General features: G+C 36.6%; 1 protein-coding gene across 2 annotated transcripts in view; it reads right to left on the bottom strand.

The window, feature by feature from the left end:
• Nucleotides 1-292: 292 nt before the first annotated feature.
• Nucleotides 293-27840, bottom strand: part of LOC113649062 (VPS10 domain-containing receptor SorCS1) — a 212479-nt gene continuing 184931 nt past the window's right edge. Inside the window, exons 15-27 of one of the 2 annotated variants that reach the window (XR_003442055.2) lie at nt 27666-27783; nt 24625-24758; nt 21408-21521; nt 18910-19081; nt 18106-18292; nt 16884-17017; nt 14634-14757; nt 12894-13006; nt 10056-10190; nt 5740-5839; nt 3838-3943; nt 2794-2956; nt 293-755 (exon numbers count right to left, since the gene is read on the bottom strand). Coding sequence is in view for 1 of the 2 variants with exons in the window: in XM_027156667.2 (XP_027012468.2) it covers nt 691-755; nt 2794-2960; nt 3838-3943; nt 5740-5839; nt 10056-10190; nt 12894-13006; nt 14634-14757; nt 16884-17017; nt 18106-18292; nt 18910-19081; nt 21408-21521; nt 24625-24758; nt 27666-27783 (1669 nt within the window). In the remaining variant the exon portion in view is untranslated. Of the gene's footprint in view, nt 756-2793; nt 2961-3837; nt 3944-5739; nt 5840-10055; nt 10191-12893; nt 13007-14633; nt 14758-16883; nt 17018-18105; nt 18293-18909; nt 19082-21407; nt 21522-24624; nt 24759-27665; nt 27784-27840 lie in introns of both variants that reach the window. The other variant, XM_027156667.2, reaches the window with a different exon arrangement.

The following is a 27840-nucleotide window of genomic DNA, read 5'->3' as shown; positions in this document are numbered from 1 at the left end:
TCTTAGGGGGAGCATAGACATATATACAGTATTTGGTAAAAAAAAAATAAAAAATAATAATAATAATAATAATAATAATAATAATAATAATAATAATAATAATAATAATAATAATAATAGTCATAATGACTTTAATTTATTATATTTGACCAAAAATTGTGAACCTAAGTACTGATAGAGCAGGTAAAAAAACAAAAACAAAAACAATAATAATAATAATAATAATACTTGTTATTATTATTATTATTATTATTATTATTATTATTATTATTATTATTATTATAACGGATAGGATTCTATACAAAATGGTGCTTTTACTAAAACTTTGAATTTTGAAGGTTATTCACATTGGTACTAAATATACTGACAGACAGATAAATATTGTACCACTTAAAAGCAATACAGTAAATAAAATGTATGTAAAATAATTTTTTTGTTATTTTTACCAATTTTCTGAATTATAATACATGCTGGCCTTACGGTATGGTTGTGTATGTACTGATCATTTCTTATAAATAAACATCATTAAAAATGTTCTCTTATTCGATAGACATACGTATAAAAAACCTGTACACAGTTTTTGTCTGGTATTCACAAAGCACAGTAAAGTGTCAATGTCCAACATGCACAGGTACTGTATAAAGCTTAAAACCTTCTTGTGATTGGATTTGCAGTGGCGGTCTGGAAAAGTCAGACGTCAATGTAGACAGGAGGTTCTGTTGAGATTCTGACACGTGGATGAGGCTTAATGCATTCTGCATTCAGAAAAAAAATCACAGACAGGAATATGAGGAGAAGAAAGAACTGTCAGTAGTTTAAGAGACTAGGGTAAAATTCACAATTTATGGGACACTGAAAGTTGCACGGAAAATGAAAAGTGATAAACATTTATTCGCTCCAACTTCTTTCTATTAAAATGATTAGCTAGTTATATTAGCTAAAGAGAAAAAAACAAACAAACATGCTTCATTATTTTTCCTGACATTATCCTCACCTACAAGCCAGTTTGACTTTAACTACCAGTTGGGCAGAGAGAAGGCTAAAGATTGAATAGCTGATTGTTTTTATTCCTTACTGTAGACAGATCAGCCGTAACATTAATGCCACTGACAGGTGAAGTGTATAACATTGATTACCTCATTACAATGGCACCTTTCAAGGGCTGGGATATATTAGGCAGCAAGTTTCTTTAAGTTGAAGTGTTGGAGGCAGGAAAAGTGGGCAAGTTTATAGATCTGAGTGACTTTGACAAGGGTCGGTTTGTGATGGTTAGACCTCTGGGTCAGAGCTTCTCCGTAGTAGACGGTCTTGTGAGGTTTTATTGGTATGCAGTGGTTAGTACCGAACAAAAGTGGTACAAGGAACCAAGCCACAGGGTCAAGTCTTATTGTCTAATGATAGTTTTGATAATATAGCTGATCAGTTATATGGTTCTGAATCCTGATACAGTTCAGAGCAAAAATTTGTGTTCTAATATGCAATTTGCTAATTGGATAAACTGATTAGCACACATTTAAAAAAAGAATAATTCTGTAACATAGAAATAAAAAACAATAAATTTGAGTGAATTTGCGATGATTTTGTCAGTATTAATTGTTCTGAATGGACTCAAATAGACTCTCTGAAACTGAATAAAACATAAGGTGCTAAAGCAAAAGCAGAGTAACACAAGTATGAATTTTGTCAATAAGGTAAACATAAATGTAAAGCTGTTTAAAGGCCCTGTTTAAATGAAGCTGGCATCGAACATGAAGGTACCAACATGAGGTAAATATCCGACCTGAATTGAACAAGACTACAGCCATGAGTCAGTTGTAAGACATTAAGACATAATTTAGTTTAATTTGCTTCTTATTAAGGATTAATAAAAGGTATAGTTTTCTATTTAACCAATTCTAAGTGACTACAAACTTTGAGTTGTCTTAATTTGAGCACACAATTGTTTCTAAAGCCGGTGCTAATTTTATTTATTTGCATGGACTGTGTTTTACACCTTTTATGGGCATGAAAACATGTATTCTGTTACACTTTTTCATGGATGTTAGGCTTTTTTAACTGATAAATTCATAAGGTTTGCCTGAGAAGTTCAGCAAGATCAGATTAATGTCCTGTTTTCCAGTTATTTCTGTGTGAAATGATAGCTGATAAACTTGGCTTGGCTTTCCAATTTCAAATGCAATTAAAAAATGGCTTAATTAGTCAAAAAAAAGAAATACACCATGCCCCTGATTGTATTACCTTCTAATAGCAAATGAACCTCCAGATAAATCCCAGGATTGTTTGTTAGCAGCTATTCTTTTCTTATATGTGTAAAGAATAAAACATAAACCTGACATCCATCATAGGGAAGTAATCCACAACAGGCTGATGTAATGTGGTGGAAATGTTATAACATGGATAAGATTTTATACAAAAATTTGGTTTTATTAAATCTAAAAAAATTTAATTTTATTTAGTATCATGAATTTAAATCTTACATTTGTATTTCTCTTCCTAGAACCACTCTAATTACATCACATCAACCCATCCTTGATTATTTCCTTTAAAACCATGCCAGGATTTTTGTTCATGAGACATATAAGGAGCGAATAACCGTACGACATAAATCCTGGATCGATCCAGAGGTTCATTTGATATCAGAACTCATAGCGATAGCAAATTTACCCAGTGGATTGTACTTCGAGAGGAATGTGAATTATCATTATCCCGATTGGGTTATACTGTGTTTACAATAAAAGAAACCAATGGCATATATTATAGTGATATATACTTGAAACCTGAGCCTGTACGCACCAATGGTGTTGACGTTAAGCTCTGTGTCCAGAGACTCCGGCGAGGAGGGAAGATCTCTCTGAGAGCTGATGCTTGGCTCGTTCTCCACTGGGCTCGCTGGGCTCCGGATCATTTCTTGCTCTTTTTCGTTCTGCATCGCTGCATAGAGGTGGAGGCCTGGGATCTTCCTTGAGAAAAGAGTTACAATGAGATGCAAGTGAAGGAAAATGATTGCAGACATGACAAAATGTGGAGAGGAAGTCGAACCAGAGGATGAATGGAGACTGAACGGTAAGGAAAGACGGTTTATAGCCATCTTTAGGAATATGAGCTAATAAATATTAAAGAAGACAATCATTGTGACTGTTAGTAATGTTCATAGTTGTACAATATGATGTTAATGTGTACAAATACACAGAGATCATCAAGTTCCTGGGAGCTGACTGAGCTGTACAAGTCCAATTTTACACTAACACACACGGAAAAAAAGAAACCAATTTGTTTGGAATTTAATCCATGCTGTCTGTACCTTTTTGTCTTTCCCGAATCTCTTCTCATGCTAGATCTTGTCTTATTGACCCCTGCTGATCTTTTCTCTTCTGTCCAAGAGGCGCAATCATTTAACATTTTATAAAGGTCAACTCCCAAAGCACGAAGGCCTAAATATTGATAATGTCTATAGCTCTGACTGACATTTCTGATTGGCGGAGAGAACTGAGACGAAAATGAATCTCCTGGATACCTTCCAGGGAACACGGCTGAGAAATCAGCACTTGACAGATTGTCTCTGGCTAGCATACAGAACTGACAAAGGGTCGGTCTGGAGAAATTCATTTGACATTACAAAAAAATAATAATAATAATAAAAATTAAATGATAACTGACCCGTTATCGTTATAGTAGAATAGCTCAGCCGCTTCTCACATAATGACCTAACTACAGGAGATAAAGACCGTTCCTATATAAATTATGACAGTACATGGCTAATCTTTGCAGTGGCACAAAAGTATAAAAATTGAGCCAGTTCATAATTAAAGCAGGATCAGATATGTACGTGTACTTTACCTTTTGAATTTATAGATGAGGAACACTGCTAAACCCAATACCACCACTGAGAGAAGCATGAGCATGGCCGAGCCGCTGTGATTCTCGCTGGTGTCCACTAGAGGTGCTGTAGGAAAAGATATCCAATCCATACTGTAGTCATGAGAAAGTCTATCACAGTATAGCATGCTATTCAGCCCACTCTTAATCAATACAAATCTTTTAGACTTGTGAGAAATACTACGTAGCAAATATTAGTCTGTTGGTGTATTTATGGTTTGGTTTAGTTATGTGAATGTGTTTGATAAAATTTTCCTTGTTTGCATTTAGATTTTTGCATTTTTCCTAGAATAGCTCTGTGTTTTGAGTGTTCTAGCATCAAAAACAGTAGATCTGACCATACAGTTCAGTACTTGATCAGCCGATTCTGTGGCAGCAGAACAATTAAGTAGATACAGTCCTAGAGCTTCAGATAATGTTGCATCAAACATCTCATTGACTAAGACATAGATGGCATGTTTGTTTGTGCCAGACAGGCTGGTTTAAGCATTTAAAAAATCTATACAGTTGTTCTTTTGGCTGCTCCCAGTTTAGGGTCACCACAGAGGGTCACGTAGTCTGCATGTTTGATTTGGCACAGTTTTTTGGGACATGGATTTCCATGCTGATGCAACCCAACCATTTTATCTGGGCATGGGAGCAGCACTGAGAGATAGCACTTCAGTGGCTGGATTAACTCCCTGCCTAGGAATCGAACAATATGTGCAATAGCAATCAGAGTGTGGGATCCTGCCGCTGGAGCATCAGGAGGCCATTTGAGAAATCTATGCAGAATGGTGTGAGAAACAATACCCCGTGAATGAGAGGCGTTTACGCTTCAGAAGAATGGCCAGACTGAAAGGGAGTGCTACAGGCACTCAGTATACAGTAACTTTGTCCAACTGTTGTGACCTCAGAACTAACACCATATCAAACCTTGAGACGATTTGCAGCAACAGCAGGTTTCACATAAGCAGTTTCCTTGCCTCTCAGCCAAGAAAAGGAATCTGAAGCAACAGTGGGCACAGATTCAGCAAAACTGGATAGTTAAAAGTCACGTGATTGCTGCTCAAATAGCCTTAGGTTCCTGATCTACTGTAGGTTGACAAGGTTTGCCATGTTGTGAGTTCTGAGATGTTTTTCTGCTCACCACAGATGTAGAGTGGTTACTTGAAGTACAGTAGACTTCCTGTCAGCACGGATCAGTTTAGCCTTTCTCCTTTTGACATCTCTCACCAACAAGGAATTGAAGATCACTGAATACCTTTTTTTGTTTGGTTTTTGCATCATTCTGTGTAAAATCTAGAGACTTGTGGGAGTGCAAGAGTCCCAAGACATCATCAGTTTGTCATCTGTTACCCACCAACAGCCATGAGATCACTTCCCCCCATTCTGATGGGGGGAGTTGTGGCCTAATGGTTAGAGAGTTTGACTCCTAACCCTAAGGTTGTGGATTCGAGTCTCAGGCCAGCAATACCACGACTGAGCTGCCCTTGAGCAAGGCACCGAACCCTCCCCAACTGCTCCCGGGGTGCCGCAGCATAAATGGCTGCCCACTGCTCCAGGTGTGTGTTCACTGCTGTGTGTGTGCACTTTGGATGAGTTAAATACAGGGATGGGTCACCATACTTAACTGTATGTCACGTCACGTCATATTTGATGTGAACATTAACTGAAGCTGTCCAACTGTTTCTGCTTTGATCTTATGCAGTACCACATTTATATATTTTTGTAGAAGGATTCTATTCTATATAATATTCCACTCAAATCTTTGCACATCAATAATTCAGTGGTTAATTCAGAAAGAAAAATATAAAACCAAGCACAGCCCTATAAACATCAATTATCTCATTAGTTTGGATTTTTTTTTTTTAATTTACTGACCTGCAGATAAATGTGCAGCGTAGACTGTGATCTGAACTCCGGGTCTTAATGTGAACTGAACCTGGTTCTGGTTCAGCGCGTTCAAAACCAACTCTGAGAGCTAGCAGGAAGAAAATCACAAATTATCCAATGGAGCATGCTGGGTAAATGGATAATTGCAAGTTGAATCTAGAACGGTTAGAAGTCAGGCTGTGACTCACTGATACATACTGAATGAAGAAAAAAAATAAAAAATTTTCAATTTAAAGGGTTCTTAACAATCGGACAAGGGTTCTCAATCGGAAAGCTTTATTTTGTGAGTATAGATATTGATTTGCTTTAACAAGATCTTTTTTTCTTTATCAATTAATACAATAACCAAAGCAAAAGATTAAAATTTTATATATCTTTTTTTTTTGCTTAAGTTATACACTCATATGTGTGAAATATATACACACACTGTACTTATAAATTCTTTTTATATGTATTTCGGACCATTTCTTTATTTATTTATTTATTTATTTATTTATTTATTTATTTATTTATTTATTTATTTGCCCCTTGCTAGAGATATCTCTTCAGAATCATACATTTTATTCACATGGCACTGTTTATTGGCTCCAAGCTTGAAGACTACAAACTCAACCAGCATGAAAAATGGCAGATTTGCAGAAAGGCAATAAAATATAGATGTTTGACTTGAAATATGACATCTTTACTGTGAAAACCGAGCACATTTGGAAAACCGGAACATCTCGGCAGACATCTCGATGTCTTTAGACATAAATCAAGCGAATAACCTTGAAATGAAATAAAGATATACGAGATGGGAGGGATCTCATTTACGCCTAGTATCACTCACATATCTGTCTCTGACAAATACACACATGAGAGTTCACAGCTGACAATCAAATATGTGTTCAGGCAGAATCCAGGCAATAGAGATTAACTGTAAATGTCTCATCCACATAGGAGACCTTTAAAATAAAGAATTAAATAAATAACAAAAAAAAAAAAAAAAAAATCGCAGGATTTTCATTACAATGCATTTTGCTAGGCGGAGCAGACTCCAATCTATTCTGACCTTTTTCAAAGGCCAAGAGTTGAAGGAAGTACAATGTATAATTATTTATGCCTTTCAAGAGGTTCTTTTGTTCTTTCGTCTTTCCAGCCTTCATTAATTTTGTTTGCTTCATTTAACAAATGAATCCTGATGTCAAACTCAACTCTCCATCCATCTCACTCTGCACTTCCAATTAAAATTCAGATCAGTCCTTGCATATTGTTTTCCCTCAAACTGTTTAAGACTTTATGTTGTTTTTTTTTTGTCCCCTATTTTAGGCTTATTTCAATTTTTAAACCTACTAAATAATATATAATATAATCCATTGAGGAGCAGCAGTAATTCGGGCAGAATGTGAGCGCTATTAAAAAAACACGTCCATCTGGATTCACGTTTAAATTTTTGGAGTCGTTCTCAAGTTAAAAAAAAAAGCCTCATGTTTAGAAGTTCACACAATCTCAAGCATTTCTTTTGTTTGCTTGTTTTTTTAAACTTCTAAACCAGACTTCTATTACGTACAGTGGGTCTCCTTTCATGACACATACAGTAGCTACTGTATATAATGTACTGTAATGGTTTATTTCCTCACCCTGGTTTTCCCCTAAAGTATTCTTGGATTTTATACAAATGTGGGGGAAAAAAACATACACAGTGTGCAGTGATTTTTTTTTATGACTGTGTCATAAAAGTGGAATTTACATAAATCAGAATTTTAAAGTAGAAAAAGGAAAAATATACTGTTTATCCTACAAAGGGTCACTAGGGGCCTGGAGCCTATACCAAGGGACTCAGAGCATAAGGTAGAGGGACACGCTGTATAGTGTGCCAAACTATTACAGGGCTCAGTGACGTAGCCACTCACACGCTACTGACAATTTACAGATCCTATTCAGCCTACAGTGCATGTCTTTGGGCTGTGAAGGAAACTGGAGTACTCAGAGGTATATTAATAATACTGCCCTTAAAATGATTGAAATGAAATGTTGTTTTTTTCTCATCCCTTCTTTTTCTCCTCCTGTGGTGAACCATCTCTACTCTATTCTCTGGCTATTCTCTGGTTTCTCACAATTGCTTTGAAGTCAATAAAATGTGATTAAACAAACATAATGATGCATTCATTTGATGCCCGGTGATGGGGGGGGGGGGGATTATAATGGCATAAGGATTTTGTTTATTTTTTGTCAACCTCATTACAATGCAATTATTACACAAAGCCTCCTGCTGTCTGACATATATTGTCTACACATACTGTATACTGTGTATTTGGCTAATAAATAAACAAACAAACAAATAAAGAAATAAACAAACAAATAAAGAAATAAATAAATAATCTATACTCTCTATACAATATACATACTCTGTAAAGGTAAGCTTTTGTTAAAAATAGCTGGTTTACTCACTGATCCTTTCTTAAAGAAAAAATTGACACTGATGACCCAAATGGCATTCCACGGGAGAAAGCAAAGCATAAGGTTTTTTATTTTTTAATGTAAATCAATTCATTCATACAACCCACCCATTTTTATTTCTATTTTTTTTGCATGCTAGTGTAATTTGAATGTTATTTGAGGCATAGAAAGAAAATGAAATTGAGTAGGGAAGCAACATTGTGGTATAAATTATTTTACATACACATAAACTGACCCTACTGTACAGTGTGTCCCAAAAGTACCAGTACCTTTAAATACATTGCTCACGTGATCAGCCTTGTGGCGCTACTGAGCCGTGTATCAAAACTACTTGGTCTCGAGTCCCGCACATGGCGCTCGAGCTGTCTTGAGCTTGTTATGAGCTGGGCTGCACTTCTCCATCTGCCCCACTCTTGCACTCAGTTCCCTCAATGTTATCATCATCCTTTCGGAAACAAACAGTTCCTACGATGCACCTCCACCCCGCACAGAGCCTCTAACAGATGTGTGTTGTAAATTTACACTTACACCATTTAGCAGATGCCCTTATCCAGATTGACTTACATTTTTATCTCATTTTATACCACTGAGCAATTGAGGGTTAAGGGGCCTTACTCAGGGGCCCAACAGTGGCAGCCTGGTGGACCTGGGAATCGAACTCACAACCTTCCGATTGGCAGTCCAGCACCTTAACCACCGGGCTACCACATCCATACATTAAAGAAATTGTGTTCATTAATATTCTATGCATTACTTTCTGCCTCAATATGAATCTTCCTGTGAAGGCGAAATATAATTTAAGTTACTTTATTTTCACCATTTTGTCATTCTTAGCAAAAAGCAAACAAAAAAGTACAAGTAAATCAAGTGAAGTAAAAAAAAAAAAAAAAAAAAGTCAAACAAACAAAAAAGCTTAACACCCATGTCACTTAACACATCAAAAACCCATAAATCACAGAGCACATCTACATCTAGTGCACACTGATTTCCCTCTCTGACGTAAATGATCCGGTAAGTCATTGTGTTTCTTCTCGAACTGTTAGTTCCAGCAGGGCGGCTGTGTGTAACCATGTGTGTGTGTGTGTGTGTGTGTGTGTGTGTGTGTGTGTGTGTGTGTGTGTGTAAGAGAGTATTACTGAGAGCTATGTGTTCCAACACTGACATCTGCTGGAGGAAGTCTGTAACTCACTCTCTCTCTCTCTCTATCTCTCTCTCTCTCTCTCTCTCTCTCTCTCTCTCTCTCTCTCTCTCTCTCTCTCTCTCTCTCTCTCAACAAACTAGAAGTAGTCAAAAAATAAAAATAAAATAAAAAAATCCTAGATTGTTTGAACAAGAATAAGAACGTTATCAAAACATGTTCATGATGATGATGATGATGATGATGAAATGAAAAGAATTTAATGTAAATAAATGCTAACAAAAATCAACTGGATATTGGATTAAATTGTGCACTGACTTTGGATACTCTTTATATAGTATCTTTATTGCCTTTATATATTAATGCTTCTTATTAATTGACATCTGTTTACTAAATGAGTTATAATCTCCAAACCATATTTGTTTTAATTCAATTTAATTTAAATGTTCTAACAAGGCTCTATTGCTTATTTCACTCACAGCTAAAAATATGTTCACATGCTGTAAGTCAGTGTAAGTTTTTAGTTCAAAAACACTCTCTGTATCTGTGTAATGCTCCAAATGTTTTGTGTTTTTAATGATGTCTATTATTATTATTATTATTATTATTATTATTATTATTATTATTATTATTATTATTATTATCTTTCTTTAAAAAAAATGTACTTGATAGTGAACTTGAATAACCTACGTCCTCATTTTTCAAAAGAAGGTGTATTTGTGAATACCTGGTCTAAATGTGTTACTGTTTTGTCCGCTTTCCCCTCTGTTAGCTCTTTATCTGGGAGCAGGAAGAATTCAGCGGCTGTGGGCAGTCCTGGCAAAACAGTGACCAGCAGATGCTCTGGATTCACTCCAGTCACCTAGAAAACATAACACACAGCCAGCTTTATATAATGTGTGAAACACCTCAGTAATAAATCTGAAGGCACAGTAGTGCGGGATTTGTCCTTGAAAGTGAACTTCACAGCATTTTTGACCGTAGGTGTAATTTAGTATATTGGTTTAGAGAAATTGACCTTATTATAACTACTTCCAAAAAAAAAAAAGTAGAAAACTTTAGTTCCTGGCAGCTTTATTAGAAATTCCCAATAATCCTGGCAGCTCTCTCAGAAATTCTGACCAATCCTGGCAGCTCTCTCAGAAATTCTAACCAATCCTGGCAGCTTCCTCTGAAATTCTGACCAATCCTGGCAGCTGTCTCAGAAATTCGCACCAATCCTGGCAGCTTCCTCTGAAATTCTGACCAATCCTGGCAGCTGTCTCAGAAATTCGCACCAATCCTGGCAGCTTCCTCTGAAATTCTGACCAATGTTGGCAGCTCTATCAGAATTCCCACCACTTCTTGCAGCCAACCACCAATTCTGACCATTACTGCTCCTTAAGAAATTATATCCCATTTTCATAACTTCCCCCAGAAATTCAGACCTCTGGAGTAGGCAAACCCCACCTACTCAATTCTACTAACCTGGTAGCTTCTTCTGCACAAAATCTGACCAAACCTTCCAAATCAATGCTACTTCCTACGACAGAAAGACAGACCAATCCCACCCATTTTGACGTCCTGTCTCTGGTCTGCACTAATTCAAATGAACATGCTGACAATGCAATCAGACCCTGTGCAAGCTTACAAAGACATGCAGACCGGCTGCTGAGCTTGTTTCACTAAAAACGACAACTACTAATAGAAAAAAGGTGCTAAATAATATAATGGTACTGATAAAAACAAATTAATATAATAGCTTCTTCCTCGTTTTTCCCTTTTCTTCTACACACACTTTTAAAGCATCTATTAAAGTATTGCTATATATAGTGTACCATAATTATAAGCAGTAATACTGATAGTCAGTCTGGTGTACTGTTTGGAAATGCTATGGTATATAGTATGGATTCGGGACAAATAAATGAATTTGTATATACAACCAATGACAGTTTTTTTCCCTTCATTAGAACAAGATTTAAAACTTTAGGAAATAAACAAGGCAGATGTTTATATCAGTTATTAGGCAGAGACAGCTCTGACAGTTGATGTCTGCCTGCACAGAATGTTTCCATGGGGGAAAAAAAAACAGGAAGCTTCTATACTAGATTAAAATTGGACATCACACGGTTTGTTATTATTTTCCGCATATAATAGAGGCAGTGAGGCAATTAAATCCAGAATACCAACATTAGTTTCAGGTCAAATCACAAGGTTAAAGTGTGCCGTCCTTCTGTAAGGCCCCATGTGGGCCGATGAAATCTCATTAGCCACATTATGACTCCAGTGGAGTGGAGAACACATATGGCGAACATGACTACTGTGGTTTGGGCTAAAAAGCTTATTTTTTTCCTTCTTCACTACAACCAGTTGACGCATTTATGCATATTAGAAGATACTTAGTTCTTAGTTCTTAGAATACTTAGTTCTCTCTTTCTGGAATATTCTTTCGATTTTAATAGCAATATGATTGTATGGAATATTTCTGAACTGTATTGGTTTGATCTAACATTGTGTCTCTTTCTTAGATATCAGCAAAATCAGTGAATTATGGAAACGGACCTGAAAAAAGCCCCTCACATTCTTTCCTCTATTATCTTACAGTACTGTAGAGTTACAGTTCTCAACCGGAAGTTGATTATTTTTCAATAACATCATATCCTGAGGTATTTTTTTCATCTTAGTATCTTTTATAGTTTCTTGTCAGGACTCAGCCCGTACTTTTGGCCATGTGCCTTTGTTTATCTTCCTCGTCACGTGTCTGCCCCGACTTCGTCTGCTCCTCCATGGCTCCACACCTGATCCTTATTGTGTCATCAATGTCTTTTATATTTAAGTGAGCCCGGAATCATTAGTTACGTTTACCCTTCGTTATGTTTAGTCATTGTTAGGTGTCGTCATTTGTATTGTTTCAGTTATCGTCTTTTTCTGTCTTTGTCTTCATTATTTATTAAACCCCATTCATTTGAAGCTATCCTGCATATGGGTCTGTCTCCTTCCATCCTGGTTGTGACATTACTTTTATCCTTATGAAATGCCCACAAATTTCATGTTATGATGAATCTAATATTTCTTTATTTAAGCATTTCTGTTCTCTATTCTCTGTTAGCCTCTGAGCAGAAAACTAGCCTTCCTGTAACATAATCTAGCGTTCCAATCCATTCACATGATGCATTTACTAACCATGCCCACATATGCCAGTTGGCAGGTGATTTAACTTCTCGTTGGTCAGCAGAAAGTTTAAAAACACCTATTGTGCAGTTATTAGACAGCTCCATAAACTTTCCTCTGTGGCATTTCCTAGCTTCATTTATTTGACGCATGAGGATTATTGAGAGGGAAGCAGAAATGATGTTCCCGTGGCACCACGATGCATTCATTAGCAGCCGATCCAAGTTTTACAGTGATTTAAGGAAGTCTTGAACCTTGAGTTAAAGGAGCCACAGGCAGTAATAGCTAGAGTAAGAGGGGAAGAATTGTTCAAGCTCATGGTGGTTCTAATTAACACAGGGGTGAAAATTCTTATCTTAGCTCAGTGATCTTGGATCTATACATCAAAGAAAAAGAGGCTTTTGACTTTACTCACATGGACCATGGAGTTTTTGATGACTCTGCTAACATCCAGCCTCCATTCTGCCACATCAGGGTTGTGCTCATCCAGATTGGAGGAAAAGGCTAAAAGATGAGACCTGAAATATTCTGTAAAATAATAAAGAAAAAGAAAAAATGCAAAATATATATTTTAGACTGATTTAGTTATTTGTGAAATTTGATTGATATTATTTTATTGATACCTATTCAATATACTGTAACTAAAACTAAAAGCATTTATAAAGTTTCTACAATTGTGAATTAATAACAAGTTACTGAACTTTACAAACTGAATTATTAGCAGCCCAAGCAACTGGTAACTTGCAAACTTGCTGCTGGTCAAAAGAAACGAAACTGATCGGCTTGATCTCATAAACTAACTGATGCCTGTGGAGTTTTATTTAAGATATTTATATATTTATCTATTCAGGTTGTAGGGGGTACAGTGGCTTAGTGGTTAGCACGTTCGCCTCACACCTCCAGGGTTGGGGGTTCGATTCCCGCCTCCGCCTTGTGTGTGTGGAGTTTGCATGTTCTCCCCGTGCCTCGGGGGTTTCCTCCGGGTACTCCGGTTTCCTCCCCCGGTCCAAAGACATGCATGATAGGTTGATTGGCATCTCTGGAAAATCGTCTGTAGTGAATGAGTGTGTATGTGCCCTGTGATGGGTTGGCACTCCGTCCAGGGTGTATCCTGCCTTGATGCCCGATGACGCCTGACATAGGCACAGGCTCCCCGTAACCCGAGATGTTCGGACAAGCGGTAGAAAATGAATGAATGGATATTCAGGTTGTTAGATAGTAAGTTTGTTTCCTGGATTTTTGGAGTTCCGCAAAACCAAAAAGCCTTCAGAAACATTTAACAGCATCTACTTATTAAGTAATTTGCATAATATACAAATTGAGTTTTGTATATCAAGCGTCACAAAATTGAGGTCAATTTCATCACCAAATCCTCGGTACAAAATGTTTAGATTAAAAACAATATTGCTGCCAAATGTTGTGGAGCTTAACTTGGATTTGCACAAGGCTTTAAAAGGCTTGTTCAGGACTGGACTAAGACTAGGGTTGTGTGCTAAACTATGATTTGCCATAAGGGGTGGAGTTCAGTTCAAATATCAATTTCTCATAAACTGTATAGAATCCCAGTAGTGCATTATTGTGCTAATCTGTCAGAGGATTTCAAATGATGACCTTAAATGCTGGATTCATGAAATTGCAACTGTCACTCAGCTTTCGGCAGACATTTCACAGGGTATGCGTTAAACTGCCATAAGGAGATATTTTAAAAACTGCCATTTTAATATTTTAAAAGTATTTTCAACTGCAGTTTCTTCTTTGTTTGATATAACATGGAAAAAAGCTGGTCACCGGGGCTATTAATGGCAAAAGGTGCTTGGACTCCACAGCTTACCATTATTTATAATGTTTTATTTCATCTATGACTAAAATGAATAACAATAAGAATTTCTCCTATATATTAATGAAGTAATAATTTAATAGTTTATCCTTAGATGATAAAATGTGGTCCATTGGTGGTGAATAATAAAGTCTCGCCTTAATTCCCAAATAGATTGAATGCATCGGTGTAATGTATCATAGCAGTCGTGTGCTTTTTTTCCCTCCAGCTGACAGAGATACAGATTTATTTCCACAGGCAAAACAGAAATGGAGGGCAGAATAAGAGCATAAAAACTGTATTCCCACATTGGCTAGCTGTCAAGAAACAGCCACTCACCATGCACTGCGATGGTTTTCCTGTCTTGCTGAATAGTGTTCCCGGCTACCACCTGCACGGTGACGACATTTATTCCCTCCCGAGGGAAAGTGAAAGCCACGCTCCCTTCCAGTGTGATTATTGGCTGGGGTTGTGAAAGCAAGGGTGAGAAACAAACACATACTTAAGAAAAAAGCAATGGAAAAAAAGAATAAAAAGACATAGCACAGCCACATAAGAGAAGTGCATCAGTTTTGGTTAATAGTAAAAGATATAAATTCACTTTTTAAAAAAATATATTTGTAATGCTAATGTTATATATGTTGTATCATTCAGTTTAATCTAGCAGTTATGGAGCAAGATTAGAATGCTTAGTTTTGGGAAAAGCAATGCATCTGCCATCAGGAGATTCGCCAGCATTTACATCATTTGTAAAACACATTTATCCAAAAGCTCACATTTATGTTATTTATTCATTTATTTTTTTTACAGAAAAATAAAGATGGTAGAGAGTTAAGGCCATGTAGTGGTGTTGGGATTTGAACTCACAACCTTCTGATTGACCATGAACACCAACATATATATATATATATATATATACCTATAGTATTAGTATATATATACTCTGATTATATATATATATATATATATATATATATATATATATATATATATATACATACATACATACATACATACATATATACATATATATATATGTTGGTGTTCATGGTCAATCAGAAGGTTATATATATACATACATATATATATATATGTTGGTGTTCATGGTCAATCAGAAGGTTGTGAGTTCAAATCCCAACACCACTACATGGCCTTAACCTTCTACCATCTTTATTTTTCTGTAAAAAATAAATAAATGAATAAATAACATAAATGTGAGCTTTTGGATAAAAGCTCCAAAAAACAAACAAAGTTATAGTGTGATATTGAGGTATTTTGAAAGTATCATATTAAACCAACATTTACTTAGCTAACGTTACTTATGTTTATAAATAACACTAACATTTATGGTTTGTTCACGTCAACTAATGCATCGAGTAGTGTTAAAGTTTCTCTAAAGCTTTATTATTATATTGACCAATAGAGTTGTATATATTTGTAAAGTCCACAATTAATGACTGTACTGGATCTCACAAACAACTGTATAACAACATACAAAAATGTCACCTGCTATAAGGATTTTACGGCACTTAGCTATTAAACATAACATGTATGTATATTTGAAATTCACACATTCATAATTAAAGGTTTTGTTTCATTCCCATTAAAAGGCAGAGTATAATCCCTTAACTGCATGCAACTACTAGCCAGAGATTATCCAACTTTTGTCTCATTTCTCTGTTTTAAAGATATTCTCTTAAAGAGTGGCACCATCATGCTTCCGATGTCTCTGAACTTGGCATGGCCAAGTGGTGGCAGTGTCGGATCAGTGCCGGAAATCGATAGAATAATGCTATCAGAGCTCTGGGTATCTATCAAAAATGAAAATTAGTGATTTTGGATCATCACTACTTAAAATATATAAAAGATAAAATAAATAATCATCTATCTCTTTGTAGTTTTGCAAAAAGCTGAATTGACTAGAACATAAAATAATAAAAATAGAAAATGTTTTTATTCAGACAGAATCACTTATTATGAAGTAACTGGACTAATTTCTTTTAGAATTAAATTTGTCATCAATACTGTAAAGCTAAAGCTAATAGGATGCTATAGCTATACTGTAAATCTAGTGATGATACACTTGTATGACACTATGGGTGATTCGGATCATTCTTTGCTCCTCCCAAAAATTATTTTATATTAAATATGCATGCTTAATAAAGCCCCCAAATCCAGTCTTTGTATGATGTTAGAATTTAATACGAATATACAGGATAAATGATCTAAATCTACATAGGGTCGACCGAACGAGCTCTATATCCTATTAAACTCAGCTTTTTTTCCAAGTACTCAACTATTTTGAATTTGATCACATTTTGATATTACCTTAGAGGTACAAAAGAAATTGATAAATGAGGAACAGACATTGCTGGCTAAGCAAGCGCCTGTTTATGGTAACCACTCTTTCTGTGCAACGATGATACATTACTACTTAGAATCCTAATCATATTTTCAATTTGAATGGTTTTATTGCTTCTTCCTTATCTGCTTTCTTACTCCCTGAATTTAACCCAAGTCCCATTTTGAGCCACACAGAGTTATTTGCATTTTGATGCATGGGAGCTGAAAGGGAAAATACTGCGCTACCTCTGAGTTGTTCCCAAACCACCAGATGTAGGTGACAGTTCCCACTTGGCTCGGCCACAGAACCACTGTCAGGTTGACTTCCTTATTTTTCACTGCCACAAACGGCGCAGAGAGATGGATATACTCCAGCTGACCTACTCCGAAAACAAACACAATGAAAGAGTGCAGATACAGAGAGGGGTGAAAAGGAGAGAGAATGAAGCCATAGATAAAAAAAAAACAGGCATCTGGAAAAAAGAAAAAAAAACAAAACAGAAAATAGCAAAAATAAATGAGTTTACAGGACAGAGTAAAAAGAAGAAAAAACAGCCGTATCCAATATATATTCACAGCTGTTTCACCCAGGGAGCTCCTGCCATCTGTGAAAGATTTTTCATCTCCTGTGTTTCAAAGGCAGCCATTTCTGTTTCTCAAGCTCGGCTGGATCGACAGATCTGAAGACCGGGGCCTTTCCCTGATCAATAACTCAGCACCGTGACATCTGTCTGCCTCAACATGCCAGCAATGGTCAATTCAGTCAGTGCGAAGAAGCACCATATACTGATTATTGTACATAATGATTTCTGATCAGATCAGCATGACCTTCATATCAAAGTACAACCTGACAGAAATCAACAACTGAATGTTCTAACAGGCTGTGAAAGAGCATGTGCATGCTGCCTGCAATCAATATCCTATGTTTAACTTTTTTTTTACGTAGAAAATGAACTGGTCACAAAATTTAAAAAAATCAATATTAATATTATATAATATAATATTACACACACACGTTTATATCTCAGGATTTAATTAATAAATAATAAATAAATAAATAAATAAATAAATAAATAAATAAATAAATGAATGAATGAATTTCCTGTTCCCAAGCCCAGAAAGTAAAAAAAAAAAAAAACGAGTAAAGGTATTAAACTGGTAGATAATATGTACATTATTTGTTAGTTGCAATATTCAAACAAGCAGATTATCCTTATTTCTGAATTTCAGTCAAATATTAAATGTCAAGAAATTTTACTGTGAATAAAAACTGTCAACTTAGCAGTCATACTTCAGTCATGTTTTTGTGAGATAAATTACACAAAAATACAACAAAAAAACAAACAGATTAGACTTTTTATGGCTATGGATTACACCTCTTCATGTATGTGCTTAACTTTGGCTCAGATGACATGTAACGTTTCTACATATAAACAGTTCATTAGGAAATTCCTGCATAGTCACTCACATGTAACGTGTAAGAAAAGAACTGCCGTCTCGAACCCCAGGCTGTTCTCAGCTGTAGCGGTCACTCTGTAGATCCCCACGCTCTTGTAGATGTGTTTGATTCCATCCTCGATAGAGCTCACGTTGGAGTACGTGATCGCATGTCCGTCGCCGAAATCTAACGTGATGCTCGTCCTTGATCCGTCACCCTGCCGTGAAGCAGCAGTGACACTAATGATTTCAACATCAAGTAAGCTATTGCATTGGGCATCCATTAAAAATAAAACGTCAAACAAATGCCTTGAAGACTGCAGCAAGCATTTGTCAGTCCCAGTAAGCAATGGCATGAGATAGTGAATAATCCGTTTTGACACAAGACAGCCTGTTGTTTGGCTCAAAACCTTGGAATTTCAAAGAAATACATAAGCACTCATCTCTCTGACCTAATCTCCGGTACAGCTTGCTATTGTTTAATCCAGACAGCTCTATTCAGTCCCACTTAATACAAAAAAAAATCAAAGTTAAATTATGGGCAAAACCTAAGCAGATCTTAATGGAACCCCTCCAAAAAAAAAAAAAAACACACATCAGCCAGCAAAAAAAATACATTCATATTAGCATGACCCTAGCTAGTGTTTACCATTAAGAGGAAAATACAGTACATTAGGGGTGCATTAGGTAAAACGCTACTCAAATTCTTTTTCTAGCTAGTCCTCTATTAGTGATTGAAAGCCACTTAACTTTGAGCAAATGACTGGTCCAGCTAGCTCAGCGACACATTAACATTTTGAGTGACGTATTCTTGTATGCTGTACTGATAAATCACCTGCTCTAGGAAAACGAGGAAGGTGACATTGTGGCCCAGTGTAGCTGTGAGTTTTCCCTCGCTGGTGACCAGGTGGAGGCCTTTAGGGGCCTGGCTGGGGCAGGGTCGCCTACGGGCCATGTACAAATCCACCACACCTCCAGTGCAATTATTATAGACCACCTTTCTGTATCTACACACATTCAAAGAGACAGAAAGGTACATTATCAGAAGTTGGTGTAAATGGTAATGCTGTGTGAGAATAAATGCTGTGTAAGTAGGTGCATTTAAAGTTGCTTGGATGGTCCTTCACCACTGATCAGATGTGCTGCGTTGCCAAATCTAATCATTATTTACCCTCTGAATCTGTCTATAATTGATCACTGCTGGTTGGGAGTTGTACATACATTATTGCATACATTAAGCTGAGATATATTATTATTATTATTATTATTATTATTATTATTATTTCTTTTTTTTTCTTGCTTTTTCATTTCTCCTTTCTTTCACACATTAGGTATTTATTTATTTATTTATTTATTTATTTACTTACTTACTTACTAACTTACTTATTTACTTACTTATTGTTTCCAAAATTCTTCGGTTTCTTTTTTTTTTTTCTAGTCTCATTTAAACAGTTTTCTCCTCTTTAGTCAATTTTTTTTGTCGTCTATGAATGCATGTTTTGTTTTGTCTGTTTTTTATGCTATTTTTTTATTTTAATTATTTCTATTTTATTTTATTTTTAAGCTTATAACTTTCTTATTTAAATTGAAATTCAATAGCATCTAGACATGCATGCAATTATTATATAAATGTATGATTTAATTAATATTTAAATTAATATTTTAATTAACCATTTAATTAATATTTATATTTATACATTTTTATTGGACTCAAATTGCATTCCAAAATATTTTGTAATATATTTACAGCTATAACTTAAATCTTGGTGTGAAATGTTGTCTTAAACAGAGGTTTCTCATTCCCGTAAGCAGATATTAAAAAGTCTAAGTTTGGTATGGAGTGTAACAGACATACTTCTATTCTACTCAAGCAGAATCGTACATGAGTAACTTATCTGCACCTCTCTGAATATCTCTACCTCAGTTACATCTGAGGGAACACTGATGTGTGCACATTTGCAGTTTTAAATCCCCACCCGGAATCCAATCCAACATGCTTTCCAGCTGCCTGATCAGCAGTTTTGTTTAAAACTTACATTTTTGTGCTGTTGTAATGAAAATAGCCGTGAAAAGTTGAAGAATTAACAATAAGCGTATGCTATATATACAGACAAGCAATCTCACATAATCTCTAATAAAAGAGTTGACACTATTGCGATGCCTTGTGGAGCGATGCGTCCGAGGTATATTCGACTCAGCTGGAGAAGAAAAACTTCTCCATGGGAAGAATATTTAAGGAAGAAGATTTGGAAGCCCAAAATAGGATCAGGACTCTGATTTCTTATGCCAGAGTCTATTAGAGTCTATTCTTTACTGCAGTGGTACAGAACTAAAAAAAAAGGGGGGGAAACAGAAAAATGACACATTATTCTGGAGTCCATTAAGGGTTTTAGTGTAATGTGAATGTGGTAAAAAGAAAACATAGCATTTCAGTTTTTAAATGATTATAAAGCTACATTCATGAGTGGCTTCTTCTGCGAATGATGACTAACGATATATCAAAAGCACAGCCTTAAATCTTTTGTGCTCTTTAGTCTGTAACAAGCAACAGACAAGAGCGACATTTCTCTTCCTTATGCTCCCTTCCTCCTTACTTTCTCTTTATTCCTCTTTTTGCCATTTGTCTTTCCCTCTCTTAATTGCTCCCTCTCTTTCATGCTCCCTTTATATCATTCTCACTCTTGTTCTTTATCCTCTATTTCTACATTTCATCCTGTTTTCCTATTTTTCCTCTTCATGGCAAATTTATTTTCTTTCCTTCTTTACATGCTCTTTGTTTTTTCCAGGCTTAAATCTGTCCGTCCGTCCTTCTGTCCTTCCTTCCTTCCTTCCTTCCTTCCTTCCTTCCGTCCTTGCCCCTCTCCCTCTCTCTTGCCTGCCTGCCCTAAAATTTATTTATTTAAATTCATTGTATTTAATTCCATTAACTTCTGCTAAATGTATTTCCTTCTTCTCTTTCTATCTAGCTTTCCCTCTCTTTTTTGAGTGTCTGTTAGGATTGGTTTCAGCCTGCCACCCTACTGCTGTTCATCTGTCTTAGCTAATCATAATCTTGTGTGTCTTTGCCACTGATCCGAGAGGCTTCGTCGGCTCATCCCTTTTCATCCCTTGAAGTTTCACTCTGGATCCAAGGATATTCATGTCTATGAGGACTTGAAGAAGACTCTCAGGGTTGCATCTTATGCAGATCCATGTCCTTCACTTATTGAATCAACACAAGTGGTCTTTTTCTGCATAAGATGTACGGGGGAATACAAGGTGCTTATATGGTTGTATTTCTGTTCCGTGTCCAGTCTTGAATAGGCATAGAATAGAAATATGCTAAGTGCTCACCCAGTACTGTTGAGGAAAGTGTGGCCTGTAATGCAGCTCCTGGACATGGAAGAGGGATGAAACCAAAATGCTGGTGTACATCGCCCATCTGTTCTCCGCTCATAGCCATAATCACTGCAACACACACACACACACACACACACACACACACACACACACACACACACACACACACACACACACACACACACACACACACACACACACACACACACACACACACAGACATGTCTATGCAGTGCAGGAACAAACAAACAAACCCAAGAAAAAATTGTAAAACATCATTATAGAAGTTTCTCTTTTTCTTAAACCTGATGTAATCCATCAAACAGATTTCATCTAGCTTCCGCTGCTACTTTCTTTCCTCACGTAACACTAGTGACAAGATGCGAATGTCTGTAATATGAATGATCCGTTCTTTCGATACAGATAAACAACACATAACAAACTCTGCTGTGTTTGTCTTTTTGATCGAGCATACAGATCAGACCGGCTTAAGTTGTTTGTCCTACAATTAAAACCCAATGTGACTGCACAGCTCCAGAAGATGGGGACAAATTGCTGCAATTATGGCGACACACAACGCAGATGCGGCCGCATCGTGATTGTTAATGAAAGCTATTACACTCCGTGATTAATGTCTTTCGACGGGTATTTCTGGGTAGCGATTGCCCCCGTGGGGTCTTCAGATTTGGGGACAATAGAAAAGCAACATTAATAATTCTTATAATTTACAGGAAAATAAGCAAAATGGCATTCAAGTCACACGAAGCAGTAGTGCTGCTGAATTCAGGGACAGGTTTAGAACTTCAAAAAAAGAGAGGATGGAAATCTTACAGAGGACATGAGGATGCACGGATATATTACATTGTAATGCAGAACCAGTATACAAACCCACTAGCAGATGATCCCAATCCCTTATCATGACTGTTTTCTTTCACAGTTGACTGGTTTTCGCTTAGCGGAAGCAGTCTCAAACTAATCTAGCTGAGCTTTGCTGAAATGCTAATCATAGCAGCCTAGGCAGAGACGGTGAACTCTGCTCTTGTTTGTATTTCCATATGTTGCTCTTCTCACTTCAAATTACACAGTAATTATGGCTACAGCTGGAGTGACTGAAACTTACATAATATACATAACGTCAGTTTTTGGCTATGTAGTTTAATCAATGAGACAACAAGGCAAAGGCTAGAGTGTGCTAGAAATACGTGTGAGCTAGCTAACAGCGTTCAAATGGGGAAAATCAGCCCTGCATGACAATGTGGGCATGTATTTGATTTTAAGAGTTAAAGGGGCTAACTAATGTATTTCAGGAATACTATGTACATCAGTCAGGAATTATACTGCAATCAGGAATTGGGGGAAAGGGAGAATTTTGCTATTTCAGTTCAACCCCAAGAGAAACCCCAAGTAAATAGCAAAGCTTTTACATACAGTAATTCGGAAAAGAACAAAGCGAGTTGTCATGGCAACAACAGGTTTCATTGTATAAGAATTAAGTTTTGGGATTCAGAAGTAGAAAATAGATCCACATTGCAAAGAGGCTTGAAGACAAAGTGAAATTGCAATCCTAAATCCAAACAACTGATTTGGACAAACAGTCATAACACAATAAGAAACAGTAAACATGACCTGAGAGTAAGGTCAAGTAAAATAATCCAGAACAAACAAAACCCAGCAAGGAAGTTAGACATAACAAAGGCTGAGAAACAGACAACAGACTCAGGTATGGCAAGATTGCCATGGCTAAGGCTGCGTTACACTTGTATCTGTATTTTTGACCTGAATCTGGATGTTGTCCACATACAGTACAGACCAAAAGTTTGGACACACCTTCCAAAAGTTTGGACACACCACCTTTTCAACAGGACAATGACCCCAAACACACCTCCAGGCTGTGTAAGGGCTATTTGACCATGAAGGAGAGTGATGGGGTGCTGCACCAGATGACCTGGCCTCCACAGTCACCGGACCTGAACCCAATCGAGATGGTTTGGGGTGAGCTGGACCGCAGAGTGAAGGCAAAAGGGCCGACAAGTGCTAAGCATCTCTGGGAACTCCTTCAAGACTGTTGGAAGACCATTTCAGGTGACGACCTCTTGAAGCTCATCAAGAGAAAGCCAAGAGTGTGCAAAGCAGTAATCACAGCAAAAGGTGGCTACTTTGAAGAACCTAGAATATGACATATTTTCAGTTGTTTCACACTTTTTTGTTATGTACGTATATAATTCCACACGTGTTAATTCATAGTTTTGATGCCTTCAGTGTGAATCTACAATTATCATAGTCATGAAAATAAAGAAAACTCTTTGAATGAGAAGGTATGTCCAAACTTTTGGTCTGTACTGTACATTGAAAGGACGAGTGTAAACGGGTTTGTGATCTGAATGTTATCCGACCAATGTGTCCCTGGTCAATGAGAACGAACTTTGACTGGATCATTGTAAGATCGACATCACACAAAATCCTGCCCACTCCCAAACAGTCAGAAACTGTTTAGCTGACAATATGTGTAAGCATGGGAATCGCTGCACATAGCTCTGTGGTTCTGAGATACAATTCATCAAAAATCTAATGAAAACTTTATCAGAAAGTTCTGGAACGATTAATTCTCTGTAAATTACGTACATTATTCCCAACACAACCGACAATGATTCAGGACCCATAGGTTTCTCTTTACTGTTTCTAAAACGTTTTAAAACCCATTGTACCATGGAGCTATTTTTTCTCTGCAGACTTCTTTAAATATTGTGCAGGAAAGAGGGATCCGATCAGATATCTAGTATAGAAGCAAGTGTAAACGGGTCGTATTCTAATTGGCCTATGATCCAATCTGCTTGATCAGATTACAGTGATTGCATTTTAATGCCAAGTGTAAACACAGCCTAAGGTACCATCCAAATAAGTACTATAAAATTAACCAGGAAGAGATTGCTAGTGATTATGCTAAATCTTTCATTAACTATGTCACACCCAGTGTCGCTCATGTTATGATTTATTTCTGAAATGAAATCACATCGAATTACGTTGGAAAGGTTTTTTTTTTAAACAGATTTAAGAAAGAATCCAATCACAATAAACCCACGATAAGCAATGTAAGATTTTGTTCAATGATCCAGCCCTGACTCTCTGGGATTTTAAGCCACAACCATGTCATCACTAAGAGTCAGTATAAACAAAAAAATAAAACATAAATAAAAATAAAAGCATCACTCACCATTCAAAATCAGACTCTGTGCACTCACATGGGTCCGAAGTCACCGTGACTGATTGGGCCTTACCCATAACACACTTGGCCATTGGCTTCAGCTTCCGATAGATCCTCTTCACACCCATGAGGCAAGGTTCGCCCTGTAAAAATTTATAATAAACTCAACAAATCCTGTTTTTCCCTAGTTTATTCCTCCTATAAATAATTCAGGTTTCCAGTGGAGTGTACACTGTTACTAAAGCTATGGTGTTAGCTTTTCTTGTTTCCATTTTATATATTTATATATACACTCATCACTTGAACTTAAATCGTTCACTGCTCATAACTTTGTGGGGTTTTTTCACCCGGGTGAATGAAAACAATTCTTTTTGAAACTCAGCTCCATTTATCTTCTTCTGTCACATATAGCCTGATTTAAGCCTTTATCAGAATTATTGCTCTGGTGCTGAACCCATACATTAATCATGATTGGAAATTACGCAGTAGGGTTAATGCAATCAAATTGCAAATATTTATTCTAATTTACAACTTGCTATACCAATAAACCAGGACTGTGCAAAACATGTGATGCAATATCCATATTTTTTCCTACACCCATGACCATCTGCATAGTCAGAGATGTTTACATTAATACCATCTGTTTAAAGTTTTCTTAGGGGGTTTTTACACCTGGTCACTTCATGCGTTTTCAGTGATCCGATAGCTAACCGTTCGTAAAAAGACCAGGTCTAAATGCCCTCTGAAACGGTTTCGAGACGTATATAAATCCAATCACTCAAACCACTTCAGGAGGTGGTCTGGGACGCATTTCAGATGAAACTGGACAGGTGTAAATGAGTGTGGTTGTTCAAGCCACATACATCAGCGCTATACTCCTCCCAAACGGAAGTATTTCACTCGCAGGTGAGTCGTGCATCATGCCAGAAACAAATATGTTTTCCCACCAGCGCTGGCTCCGATCTTTCAGCCAGGTGTCTCGTTGGGTCTTAAAATGCAGCAAACAGTAAATGCTGTTTTTTCTAGCAACCGCATACACCAAAGCATGTTCCATTTCAATTACCCTGGAAATGAGGTAAAATATATTTGCATTTTGGGCGGGAGTAGAAAGATCGGATCTATATCCGATTCGCCAAGACGCATTTATGTGGCCTAATGTAATTGGAACAGTTTTAACAAATCAGATAGCTATCGGATCAGAGACAACACATGAAGTGACCAGGTGTAAAAAGGCCCTTAATACATGTAAACGGAACTCGGGGCATAAGGTAGGGGCACCTTGGATGGGGTATGAACCCATCACAAGGAAGAATCAGACATGCTCTGGGCAATTTAGAGATGGAACAAGGAAATAAAACACCAAATCACCAGGAAATCATGCAGTTCTGGGGGAGTAAAGCAAATGTTATATAACCACTTTAGCCACCGTGACCCCATATAACTCATATTTTGTAAATATGTATTAAATAACACAGAAGTAGATCTTTATTGGCTCCTTGACTTATTAGAGTATAGCTATAAATATATTTTTGTATCTGCAACCAAGGTTTGAAAATAGTGATTGAAAAAATAAATAAATAAATAACTAATGGTCTTTGCAGCAACATGAAAAAACCCAAAACATTCTATTTACCCTTTCTTCAGAGCTTGCTGAATGCTATAACAGCTGAAGCTGATTCATCAACTTAGCAAATTATTTCCATTCACCATTTATTATGATTTTTTTTTTTTACAACAGTTTCATGAATCAGACAGATCTATATGTCCTTCTGCTTAAACCTTCACTCATTTCTATGCAACTTGGGCAAAAAAAAGCAATGTGCTTATTTGCTAACTACAAAGCGGCCCATTTTACAGACGGTGTATATGAAAAAAATAAGATGCTGACCCGGGCTTTTGAGTCTTTACTTCATTATTTGAATTGTTTGCTAAGGGAAAGTTCAAATGCAATGATTGACACAGTAGATGACGAGAGGAAATCAGCAGCTGGAGGCAGCCTTTGCCTGCCTGCTCTGATATTAAAGTAAAGCTCTTGACTCGCACCCATATTCCCTCAGGCCTGGCCATGTGCTGGACCTAATCTGTCTATACAACTCTGAAGGAAAGTGTAGAACACACACCAAAACAAATATTGCTCAAGCAAAAGGAAGTATAAAGATCCTCAGAATTGTAACGATTCCACCCTGATTAGAACAATATAACGGCAGTCATTTTGGTGACGCATAAAATTAATTAACAAAATACACTAACAAAACAATCCAGATAACACAAATCGCAAAACAAACACAAAGACAAAACCAAAACCAAAACCCAATAGCATTAACTCAAAACATGAAGGAGAGATCATTTTTGTTCATCTTGTTATTTTTGTTTTTTGTTTTTCGGTTTGCAGTTAACTTTCTGATTATCGCGTCATTACTGGAGTTATTGTCTGTTTTTTGGTTTTGCTCTGATGGGTCCTGCTGTTGTGTTTTTGCTGTTGTGTTTTTAAATTTACTACTGTCTTGTTTTGCTGTCATGTTTTTAGATTTGTTCTTGAGTTGCTTTTTTTTTGTTTGTTTGTTTGTTTGTTTTAGATTTTTTGTTTGTTTGTTTTAGATTTTAGAGTCTTTTTTAGATTTGCACCTTTTTTGTTTTGTTGCCATGCTTTTAGATTTGCTCTTGTTTTTTGTTTTCTTTTTTGTCATGCTTTTATTTTTGCTCTTGTTTTTTGTTTGTTTTGTTGTCATGCTTTTAGATTTGCTCTTGTTTTTTTTTGTTGTTTTTGTTTTTTGTTTTGTTTTGTGGTCATGCTTTTAGTTCTGCGGTTGTGTTTTTGGGTTTAATGGTGTGCTTTCTGATTTGCTGGGTGTTTTGGTGTGGGGTCGGGTGGAGATTGCTGTATTATTCTTGTTATTGCTGGTTTGTTTTTGGTTTTGTTTTCATGTTTTTACTTGCTGTTGCGTGGATTTGTTACATTTTTGGTGTTACTGTAGTGATTATTTTCTGCTACTTGAATTTGTCATGTTGGAAGCTTTCCAAAATTTAGACTGGAAAGTTGAAAGTTTCACCTGGTTATGGAGGTGCCAAGTCTGATAGTCTGCTTCAGTGCAACGCCTGTTAAATATAGACCTGAAGTCGATCTTCACCAGCTGCCATTCAGACCGATGACTGACATGCCCGAAAATTCTGCAAATAAAGAGAATCCCATCAGCACCCCGTGCTGTGCTACAGCCTCCATATTGG

This window comes from Tachysurus fulvidraco, chromosome 18 (assembly GCF_022655615.1).
Source record: "Tachysurus fulvidraco isolate hzauxx_2018 chromosome 18, HZAU_PFXX_2.0, whole genome shotgun sequence".
Taxonomy (NCBI): domain Eukaryota; kingdom Metazoa; phylum Chordata; class Actinopteri; order Siluriformes; family Bagridae; genus Tachysurus; species Tachysurus fulvidraco.
The sequence above is the reverse complement of the archived record's forward strand: the minus strand, read 5'-3'. Positions and strand labels throughout refer to the sequence as shown.